At 35.3% G+C, this 12,094-nt stretch overlaps 1 protein-coding gene across 2 annotated transcripts in view; it reads left to right on the top strand.

Annotated features, from left to right (window-relative positions):
- The first annotated feature begins 2,548 nt into the window (after window positions 1-2,548).
- LOC124595715 (protein tramtrack, beta isoform-like) overlaps window positions 2,549-12,094 on the top strand; it is a 182,087-nt gene continuing 172,541 nt past the window's right edge. For both annotated transcript variants that reach the window (XM_047134582.1, XM_047134581.1), the window contains exons 1-2: window positions 2,549-2,683; window positions 7,244-7,449. In XM_047134582.1, the coding sequence (XP_046990538.1) occupies window positions 7,267-7,449 (183 nt within the window). In that variant the 5' untranslated portion in view covers window positions 2,549-2,683; window positions 7,244-7,266. The remainder of the gene's footprint in view (window positions 2,684-7,243; window positions 7,450-12,094) is intronic.

Genomic DNA, 12,094 nt, shown 5'->3' with positions numbered 1-12,094 from the left:
ATTACCGTCCAATCTCCCTTGTACCCATCATATCAAAAGTAGTGAAATATTGCATACAGCTCCAAATCAGTTAACATCTGTCTGTGAATAATATTCTTAGTGACTCTCAGTATGGCTTCAGGTCCAGCCTGACAATGGCAAAAGCAGTTGAAGATGTTGTTTCATATATATTGTCATCATTCGAATCAGGATTATCAGTTAATGCCACTCTTGTGGACCTCAGCAAGGCATTTGACTCTGTTAGTCACAGGATACTACTAGAAAAACTGCACTGCTATGGTATTAGAGGCTCAGAACAATCTCTGATCAGATCCTATCTGAGCGACAGAAAACAAATTGTGCATTTTAACAATATGAGGTCAAATGTCTTGTAGACACTGGACTCGCATTCAGAAGGACGACGGTTCAATCCCGCGTCCGGCCATCCTGATTTAGGTTTTCCATGATTTCAATAAATCACTCCAGGCAAATGCCGGGATGGTTTCTCTGAAAGGGCACGGCCAACTTCCTTCCCCATCCTTCCCTAATCCGATGAGACCAATGACCACGTTGTCTGGTCTCCTTCCCCAAACCAACCAACCAACCAAATGTCTTGGATATCATGCAGTGTGTACCACAAGGCTCTGTGTTTGGACCTTTACTTTTTATAATATATGTAAATGACTTGCCCAGCACCATGTTATGTAAATCCACACTCTATGCAGATGATACAACTTTTGTTACAGCAGGGAAAGATTTAGGAAAATTAAACGAGGAAAGTGAGCCTCATCTCAGAGCAGCCATCAAGTGGTTCCAACTCAATGACCTGCATATAAATCATGATAAAACTGTAAATATTCTCTTTAGCTTGTGTGTTAAGAGTGATAAGATTGATTGTGTCTCAGCTAAACTACTTGGGATCCATCTTGACTCAAAATTAACGTGGAAGAGTCATACCGATTATATTTGTACTAAGTTAGCATGTGTGACATATTTGTTAGGTAAACTAAGGTCATGTGTTAGTGGTAAGTTTTAACTCAATGCATACTATGCCATTTTCCACACCCATTTAACATATGCCACTTTATTGTGGGGAAACTCACCCGGAGCAAAACAAGTTTTCATTTGGCAAAAGAAGGCAGTCAGATGCATCCATGGAGTCAGAAATAACGAGTTTTGTAGACCATATTTCAAAAATCTAAAAATACTAACAGGTGCTGCCCCCTTTATACTAAGTTGTCTGATACACACAAAAGAAAACCAACACAGTCACAAACTACGACAATCTATCCATCACCATGACACACGTTTAAAACAGCATATTGACGTCCCAGTTGCTAGACTAAAGAAAACTCAATATAGTTACAGGTACATGGGAGTAAAACTATTTAACATGTTGCCAATAGAGACACATAATGTGTCACTGAATGAGTTTAAAAGTGTCACCTAGAAATGGCTTAGAGAAAAAGCTTTTTATACAATTGAAGAGTTTATAATGTGCACTAAAGATGATCTTAAGTACCGCTACTAATATAGTTTCACTTAGATTAAACTTATACATGTAAATATAATGCAAATACCATGTGCTTCATAATAAATAGCCCCACTCTGTATGAAACGAATTGCCTACATCATGAACATAACACCAGAAGAAAAGAGGATTTCCACTGTGAGTTAAAGAACTTGATACTTATTCAGAAAGGGGTAAAGTACGCTGGAACGAAAATTTTCAATTCCCTACCCAACAGCATCAAAAGTATAAGGAGTAGTACATCAGTATTTAAACGTATCTTGAAAAATTATTTACTTGAGTCCTCACTTTATTCACTAGAGGAATTCTTTCAGAGAAATAAGTAAAACCCAGATTGGAAAGATGTTTTTAAATTTTTTGACACTGTTTACTGTTATACTAATGTAATAATTTCCCTAACGTAAAAATTCCTGTTTTTCTCATTTCCATTTTTGGGTCACTTTTAAACTCAAAGTGGGAAGTTTTGATTACTGTTCAAGGTTAATATAAATGCAATAATGCCCTAAATATGAAACTGATATCTACACATTTATGTTGACTAGTTTTTAAGCTAATAAGTATGACTTTTGTGCACTGTTATTAATACTATAACAATGTCTTTATTCTATGTATTTTATTATGTATATTGACACGTTCCACATCTGAGTGACTTGCTCACATGTACAGATCTATGGAACAAGTATATAAATAAATAAATAAATAAATAAGGACAAATTTTTGTATCTTATTAGACAATAATGATCTACAATATATTACACCATTTCTGTAAGTTATGTAAACTCTATATGTACACAAATGACGGCATCAATTGCATTTTTAATGCCTAAATATGGATAATAAAATAAATAAGTAAAAATACTACTACTACATGTTTTACGCCTATCACGGTTTTGTACCTCTAGATGGGCAACACTGAATATCTTGCATCTTTTTAAAAGTGTTTGCACAAGCAAGCAGTTGGCGTTTGCAGGGATGCCAATCTCTGTAACCAAGGAGGTTAACCTCACGCACACCCTGTGCTCCATCTCTGAACTACGTTGTCAATAAACTTTGGTTGCAGTCTGTCAAAACGATGAAAGTAGGATTGTGTATATAATTTTTGTAAGTTTGTTGTGATGTAAAGTTTCAGCCCTGAAAACGGAAACATAATTTTGTCTACATGTTTTAAATGAGGTAACAAAATGCCGTTGGTAGTATAGTTGATATGAAAATTTTTCTACGTTTAAATAGTCTGCAATGTTTGTTATTGGAGATATTTATATGTTTATGAAAAGGTAAACGAACGTGTTTGTGGAATGATCCCTTTCGTATGACATTCTGGGTGTCCGTAGATAACAGGTGGTTATTAATTTGGTTAACGAAAAGTATTTTAACTTGGTGATCGTATGCCATAGTGGCGCTACCGGGTTGATAAACCAGGGCCTCTTTTTTTAAAATTATATGTACACGTTTTCATGAACCTCAAATTACGTACAATTTTGATTTATTGCAACAATAATAACAAATGCAACAGCCATTGAAAATTTAACCCAGCGGCAAATAAAATTATAACCGAGCCTAGAGTCATATTGTTTACAAGGCAAAAAAGTTAAGTTGTTCTTGTGGGTGTTTATTTATAGTGACAAAAATTTCCGTACTATCCATATGTGTTACACACACACCTTTTTTTCTTTTGCGATATATCATTTTATTGGGGTGGCTTCGTAATTGTGCCTCCTTGAGATTGAATAAACCTCATCCAGCAGTTTTTGTCTATTGGTGTCTCTGCCATTACATTGTCATATAACACAGCCCAGTATGTTGACTGGCCAGTAAATCAGTTACAATTTTGAATCGCTAGTATTTACCACGTTACAATCTCTTTTTCTCTTTCACTAGAGAATCTATTCTGAAAAGCCAGAATGAGTAAATGCATGGGTGGACGTTATTTGGTAAGCTTTCTTTAGCAAAATATGATATTTTGTGGCATAATATATAAGTTATGTTTGTTGTCTTTACTTCCCTATATTTTACAGTATTTATGAAGCAGTTTTTGAGGGGTGGGAATCCCGTGGTTAATTGATTTAGAAGCATCTGATGTGTGGGAAATCAGGTGTCTAAGCATACATTTTATTGGTTTTATGACATACAGATTTTAATTTGGCCTGCAGTTACATGTTAAGCAAATAGGGCTAGCTAATCATTTTTTAATCCAGTAACCCAGTCATAAATAAGTACACATTTTGAATCTAACTTCACACTATTCTGTTTTCAATGAAGAAGAAAAAGATAGTGCTTCATGTATGAGAGTCATTCTTTTAGGTCACTCAGTGTTTCTTATTTGGGTTGTTCCATAAATTGTGATTAAACATAGTTTAGTGCTGAACCAATGTTTTGACGACCACATAGCTGGTTTTGTCTTGGTTAATTGTCATCTTAGCCTGATCCCATTGCCCTTATTCTGAGTGTTGAGATGATGAATTTGGAGTTTCTTGTTACTGTTGCGAGTGTTCAGCTTATTGACATAAAGCAGTTGAATGTGTTTTGGCAGAAGACAGTCAAAACTCTTGGTTTAGAGATGAGGTATGTATAATAATTCATTTTTTTACTTGAAGTATTGATCCTCTTCCCCTGCACCAACTACACATTCCTGAATACATGCTGTGTAGCAGCAGTTCGTGGTTGTCACGGGTACTGTATGGCTGCGAAACACTGTGTAATATAGTCTTAGCAGGTACCTTTATATTATTACGCTATGTAGTCCCCTCATGATGTAGAGGGCTTGCAAAAAAATTGGCACAGACTTAAATAGTGAGCTGTTTTTGAGTTAGTCTACTGTGAACGATAAAGGCTCCTAAATCAGCCAGGCTCTAATTGACATTACATATTGTCCTCTATGTTTTGTTTTCATTTCTTTTCAGCATATTTATTTTAAAGTACTACTTGACCTCATTGAACAGGATATGTGGAAGTCATATTGCCTAAACATCATACTTCTCAGTTGAGAACAAGGTTATTTTATCTGCAAACAGTAAGGTTTGTTCATTTGAGCTTAGATCATCAACAAAAATCATGATAGATAATATTATGAGAACAGACTGCTACTCTTCATATAATGGGGAGGGGGGGTTTCAGTATTGTATATCTTTGGCTTTGAGTGCTGTTGTTTAAGGTGAGGTTTGTAAGGTTATGATTTCAGGTTAGCAGAAAATCAAAAGTTATTTGGGGAGGATTTATAGGCCAAGGATAGTGCATTGAATGGTGGGAGTTAGGTTTGTGTTACTGAATTTTGTTTACCGACGGTTTTTCCATAATTTTTTCTGTTGTTTTGTTGGATTTTGGAGTTGTGGATTATATATTTGGGGGTGGAAAGTGTTAGGGGGAGGGATTGAATCGTTGAACTGGGTTGGCAATAGGAGGTATGAGTAAGGTTGGGTTTGTTTCAAGCAAGGTGTGGGGCTACTTTAGATGAGATTGGTTTTTGTTATATGGGTAGTAGGCCTAACTCTTTTGTTTCAAGTTTTTTATTATGTTGTTTTTTTGGTTGGGATAGCTTTTGTTTAAATCTCAGTTTCTCTTGTAGGAGCTGCATGATTTGTCATAAGTTCCTTTTCTGTCAACTTTAGGAATTTGGTTTCACTTATTCTTGGCCAGTAATGTTATTTTTATTACTCACAGGAAAATGTCAGTTTCTATATTAATTTATTTTAAGTTGTACAGTAATTATGTCTTTGCAACATTGTTCTGTTGTTTATCACATGATTTGTTGAAATTATCCAATCATATCGAGTGATCTCTGTGTTTTTTGGAGATGATTTCGCTAATTTTGTTGAGGCTTATAGTATTTTCTTGTGATAGTTTTCAGTTTTTTCTCTTCTGCCGTCACGTTTGTTCTTGTTTGTGCTGGACAGATGCCAACAATCCATTACAATACCAAAGTTTAATAATAAAAGTGTGAACTATTCGGACCTTTATTGTTCACGTTGTACGTTAATGACCTAGCAAACAATATTAATAGTAACCTCAGACTTTTTGCAGATGTTGCAATTATTTGTAATATAATACTGTATGAAAAACGCTTCTTCATCAGATCTTGATATGATTCCAAATTCTTTGACTACAATATCAGTGAGCCACAATTGCAATCACTTGAGTTGTACAACTAAGTGACTGTGGGTGTAACAGTTTGTACAGCTATGGAACAGAATGATTACATAGGTCTGGTCATTGGTAAAGCAGATGGCAGACGTTGGTTTATTAGTAGGATGATGGGAAAATTTAATAGTTCTACAAAGAAGACTGCTTGCAAATCACTAGAGCTACCCATTCTAGAATATTGCTCTAGCATGTGGGGTCCATAGCAAATAGGACTAATAGGGAGTACTTAACATCTACAAAGAAGAGCTTCACGAATGGTCAGATTTTTTGACTGATGAGAGAGCATCATGGGGATGCTGAAAAACCTGAACTGGCAGCTATTTGAAGATAGCTGCTAACTACCCTGTGAAAGGCTTCTTAAAAAGTTTCAAGCACCAGTATAAAGTGAGAGATCTAGGAATATCCTACAAATCTCTACATAACCCTCCTTAGGGACCACAAAGATAAGATTAGACTAATTATGATGAGCACAAAGATGTTTAAGCAATCATTCTTCTATTGTTCAATATACAAATGGAACAAGAAAAAACACTAATAAATGATACAATAGAAAATACACACTATTTCACAATGGTTTTTAGAGTGTAGATGTCAATGAATCATTTTGAATATCTATTCTCTAACTATCAGAGCAGTAAAATCTCCCACTGAAATTTTTAAATTTTGTCTGCAGCATCATCTAACTCTTCCAATTGTTCCAAAAACAATTTTACTTTCTCTGTTCTGTTGTTCTGTTTTATTGGTGGATGTGTATTAATTGATGGGTACCTCTTATTTCTGCATTGCATTGTGTGGAGAGAGAGACTTTCCAAAAATTTAGTACTGAGTCTAATATTGATTCATTAATTGTGAATACAATTACTAGGTGTGGCATGGTTTTCATGCATTTATTTTCTTATGTCTTTCTGAGTTTTCTATATTTACTGAATCTTGTATTTCTTCATCAGTGGCACAATTTTCTTGTAATGCCACTATTTAAATTTGTATTGAATTGAGCATGACTGCTAGTTGTTTGAATTTTCCAGCCATTATGAGTGTTTGTATATATATCGTTCTGAACCAGTATTTCTTTTTTGGTTTGCATGTTACTCCAGTTCACATTGCATGTTGGTTTGGGTTGCACAGAATCGATCCAGGTGCATCACTTATTGTGGTGATGGGTGTGGTACAGATTTACTTTGTGGCTCCCAGTTTTGGTCCATCCTAAGTATTTTATTTCCACTAACTCACAATATATTGCGGGCATTCCGCTATCCCCCCACACCTACGGAAATCGGCAACTGTACCTTTCTTGTGAATTACTTACAATTTTCCAATTTTAGGAAGAATCATTTCCTCCAGAATTGTAATATTGTTCATATTTTCTAATTTTGTGTATAGATGATTTATTGAACTAATTAAGTGAAGGAAAGTTGAGTAGAACAATTACATAGTGAATTAAACTTCCTTTTCTTCTTTAAAAAGTAAAATCTTTTCATAAATCAAGTGGCTCTCTTTGCCCTCGTCTCATCCACGATAAATATTTGAGACCATATAATAAAGCACTCTAGCTTATCCTATGTTTGTATACTAAAAGGATTTTTGCCTTTTTTTCAGTCCGGAAAAGAATTATTTTAGAGATGGCTGGACAGCAGATCTGCTTAAAATGGAATAGTTTCCAGTCAAATATAGTTACAAGCTTCGAAAGTTTGTGGGAAGAACAAGGCCTTGTTGATGTAACCTTAGCAAGTGATGGGCAATGTCTTCGTGCCCACAAAGTGATTTTGTCAGCATGTAGTCCTTTCTTCAGGAAAGTATTTCAGGTATGTTATCTTAAATTTATTCATTAACAATGAGAATGAGTTAGAAAATGGTACATTCTGTAGCTACTAGCAATGAGTATCATTATTAGAGTTTAGTTTTTGTGATGGGAATAAAAGGTACATTTATAAGTAACCATTCAGTTTGACCAGTAAGTGGAAGAAATCTGAGAAGGCAATGTCATTGTTGATGAATATCATTATATTGTATAATAAAATACGAGGTTTCCATAAACTTCTTCATTGTTTTTGAAGAAGAATTGTCTTTGCAGGCCCATAGCTGACAAAGTATTAGTTGTAAAAGTGGAAGTTCTGCAGCTAGCTTTATCGTTTCGATTTTATTTGTTTATATTTCATTTCTTTGTGATTGGTTTTGGGGTTGCAGCCTCATTCTCAAGCCCCTTTTTTTTGTAATCATCTAAGCTGTCAGTTTGAAACCTGGCATCATCATTGGTCACAGGTAGATGCCAGGATTCAGCTTGACACCTTGTCTGAATATAAGAATTTGCACTTGAAAATGGAACAGTGGCCACAAAACTAGTGGAAAAGAAATTGAGTATGAATAAATAACATAAAAATGATAAACTGTAGTTGTAAAACTTATTTTTCCAAAAGAAATGCTGTATTGTTTGTATACAGGGATTAGTAAGCTGCACTGCAGAAACAATACTACATAGAGGCATTCAACCTGAGTTATTGTTAAGACCAATGTTGTTAATAATCAGTCTAAAGCTCAATTGTTTTAATTTTTGGTATTATATGGGTAACAGAAATCAGATTTTATTCTAAAATGTACGTGAGTACTTGTGGATGAAAACAGTACTGCTCTCCTGGACATGCAAAAGCCAGTCCACTTAGCAGAAAAATTTGTGCTTGTCACTAATTGGTATTGTTTTGTGGCCATACTGCTGTGAATGAGCATTTCTTCAGATTTGCATATTTTCTTCTTTCTGGTGTCCTCTACTTTGTTCTTTCAGCAATAACAAGTTTTTTGTTGGTGTCCTCTACTTTGTTCTTTCAGCAATAACAAGTTTTTGTATTGCAACTAGCATTTGCAGCAGCTTTTTGTTTTGTTTCTTATTTGACATAACCATTATATCACAGAGACAAAATTGTCAAATTTCAGTTTACTTTCAGTCTACGTTCCTGAAGTAATCACTTATTTCTGATATAAAAACAAACATTTTGCATGTGAGAATGATTTTAGATAACTTCCATTCTTTTTATTGTGTATGAAATAAAATCAGTTAGTCTGCAAAGCTTTACTTTCAAAAATTAGGGCACAGAATCCTCTTGAAGTAACAGAGTAACATGTGCATTCCAGATAAAGTAAAATATTCTTTCTATGAAAGTATGTTTCCTTCAGTATATTGTGATCCATCGTTTTTTAAACAGCTGCGTAGCCTATCCTATTGGATTATTGCAATGGCTCCATCCAGGAATTTCCATTACTGTTATCTAAAACAAGATTAAATATTTTGGAAAATTGTAGTGAGTATATCCAAGACTTACTTCATCTGAACAGGCCTCGAAAAATGGGCCCCATATTGCCCTACATGTTTTGATATGCAATTTGGAAGAGTTTACTTAGTTTCATATACAATTTCAATGAGTTTTACAATACAGCAATTTAAATCATGTTTTATTTAATTATAAACAAATTTCTTCGAATAAGATATTGCTGTTGGTTTTTGGATAGCTCTCAAGTAGAGCTATCATTTAAATAAAAATATTAGCTTTTCAGAAATTGGGAGAAGTAAATTTTCAAGACTGTGGTGCATCATAGCTGCATAGTTCATATCACAAAATTTCAAAGTTGGGTAATTAAAAAACAGCCTACTCCCCTTAGTTGCTAATATAAATCGGGTAACATATTAACATGAAATTTAATCTGAAATAGTAAACTCATTTGAAGCAGTTTTTTCAAGGGCAGTTTACAACTGGAAATGGGTATAAACATAACAGTATAAAGTCCAGAAAGTTAAAAATTCACTACAGGATGGTCTATCTGAAGTTTCGGATGAGATTATCGTGAAAACTATACATTGGGTAAAAGTAGTGGTTAAGACAAGTTCATAAGCTCAAAGGGGAACATCAAATGATACTACACATGACCCCATTTAAATCTTAAATGGAAACACCCATTTTTTTTATTGCAGATTTGGATTCTCCATAAAAAAAGTAATCAAGTTTTGCCTGAAAAAAAATTTAAACCATTGACAGACGGCACTGAATTCGAGAAAAAAGTAAAATTGGGGAAGAACTCTGATTTATTGAGAATTATCCGAGAAAGACACGTCAAATCGATAAAAAATGTGCACCCATTTTTTCGTTATGCCAAATTAAGCTATTTGTGTACAAAATGTACTGTATCCTGCTTTTAGCGTTACCCAGGAACGACGACATGGACATAGTAGAATGATATTCCCATGGGGTGCTTCATAAGTGTGAGTCCCCTTGCCTCTCACAATTTGGGGTGCTTAATTAATGTAATTAGCCATGAAGAAATTGTTCAAAATCATCCCCATTTGCTTCAATGCATAAAGTCAATCGTCTGCGAAAGTTGTCCACAGTTTTGAGCAGCACATCCCATGGTATGGCTGCACACGCTCTTCGAATGCGTTGCTCCATATCGTTTCGGGTTGTGGGCTATCTTTCATAAACAACATTTTTTTAAATAACCCCACAAGAAAAAAATCAGGAGATGTAAGGTCTGGTGAACATCGAGGCCACTGAATTGGTCCGGCGCGTCCTATCCACCAACCAGGGTACTCTAAATTTAAAACATTCTGCACATTTTTAGCGTAATGGGGAGCTGCTCCGACCTGTTGAAACTACATTCGTTGCCTAGTTTCCAAATCAACATCTTCCATTAGCTCCAACAAATCATCGCGGAGGAGTTGTAAATAAGGTTCCCCAGTAACATTTCAGTCAAAAAAATACGGTCCAATCAAATAACGATTTTAAAATTCCACACCAGACCATTAACGACCGTTTGTGTTGATTGTCAACAAGTCTGTCCCAGTGTGAATTGAGAGGGGACCAATAATGACAATCATGACAATTTAACTTGCCATTGTTTTTGAATGTAGCTTCATTAGTGAACATAACGTATCTAAAAACTCATTGTCACCTCTTATCATTTCCAAGGCCCATTGGCAGAAATGCACGCATATTTGCATATCTTTTGGCATTAATGCCTGTGTCAATGTGACATGATATTTGTGCATCTTCAAAATCCTCAAAAAAGTTGATTTTGGTATTCCAATTTGTCTCTGTATCATATGACTACTAATTTTGGGATCCAGTTGAACACAGGCGAGAACAGTAAGGGTATGAGCATCATTTTCCTTGTATTCGTTATGACGAGGTGGATGGTGCATGTATCCATTTTGAGTTCATTGAGTGCAATTTCGAATAATGTTTTCGCTTGGATGTCATCTGTTTGGGAAATGATCCGCATACAATTGCGCAGCTGCAGCGTAATTGTTATGGCATTAACCTCAAAGTTACATCATATCAACAATCTTTGTTGGAGGATATTGAGCCATGTTTCGCTAAAGAATAATTTACTTTTGTCAATTGATGTTTATGGTTCACAATCTGAAAGTGAAATGACATCTGATCGCATTGCACCGACCTTTATACTGAGCCATAGTTCGCAGTTTGGCCACTGTAGTGCCACAGTTGGGTGAGTAATGCAATTGTGAAGAGTTCCCTAACGAGATTTTAATACCATTCCGCCTGCCACCATCGAGAACTGTTGCAGGTAGGATACATTTTGTAACAAAATATCTTAATTTGGCGTAATGAAAGAATTGGTGCATGTTTTGTATTGATTTGATGCTTCCTTCTCGGATCATTCGAAATAAATCAGACTTCTTCCCCAATTTTAATGTTTCTCGGTTTCAGTGTCATCTGTCAATGGTTTAAAAATCACACAGAACTTGATTACTTTTTTTAGGGATAATCCAAATCTGCTATAAAAATGGGTGTTTCCATTTAAGATTTAAAAGTTGCCCCCTGCCCCACCCAAGGGGGGCGGGGGCTGGGGGTCACGTATAGTTGAGCTTACGAACTTGTCGTACCCACTATTTTTACCCGATGTATAGTTTTCGAGATAATCTCATCCGAAACTTCAGATGGACCACCCTGTATATTGACCAGAGAATGTTGACGTGAGAAAGGAATTCCAGATAGGAATGGGAAGGTAGTCCCATCTGAGAATATGTATTGATTTTTGGTCCTTTTGTGTATTATTCTATTGCTCTGCATGGGACAGCATTGATCAGTAAAATTTTACTTGGTGTTGCTTAACCAGTCAGATACTAAAAAACGTGTTAAATCTCTAACATTATATTATATTAAAATAACTTGCACCTCCACAAAAATGTTTATTAACCAGGTTGAATATATTATTTTTATTGTTCCATGAATTTTTGGGTGAACTGCCAGATGTCTGCAACTTGCAGCCATAATTTTTTTGGCACAGCATCTTCTGTCCATTTCAGGTGAATACTTATGAAAATTCACTTAGCTCCCATATTTAAGACCCTGGTGGCACATGCCTGATGTTCCAGTTACTGTTGTGCATGTGCTGTGTGAGCATATGCACTTTGCTGCAAGTCTGTGCACTGTGCTGTGTGTT

This window comes from Schistocerca americana, chromosome 2 (assembly GCF_021461395.2).
Source record: "Schistocerca americana isolate TAMUIC-IGC-003095 chromosome 2, iqSchAmer2.1, whole genome shotgun sequence".
Lineage (NCBI taxonomy): Eukaryota > Metazoa > Arthropoda > Insecta > Orthoptera > Acrididae > Schistocerca > Schistocerca americana.
Note: the sequence above shows the minus strand (reverse complement) of the source record. Positions and strands in the feature narration are given on the sequence as shown.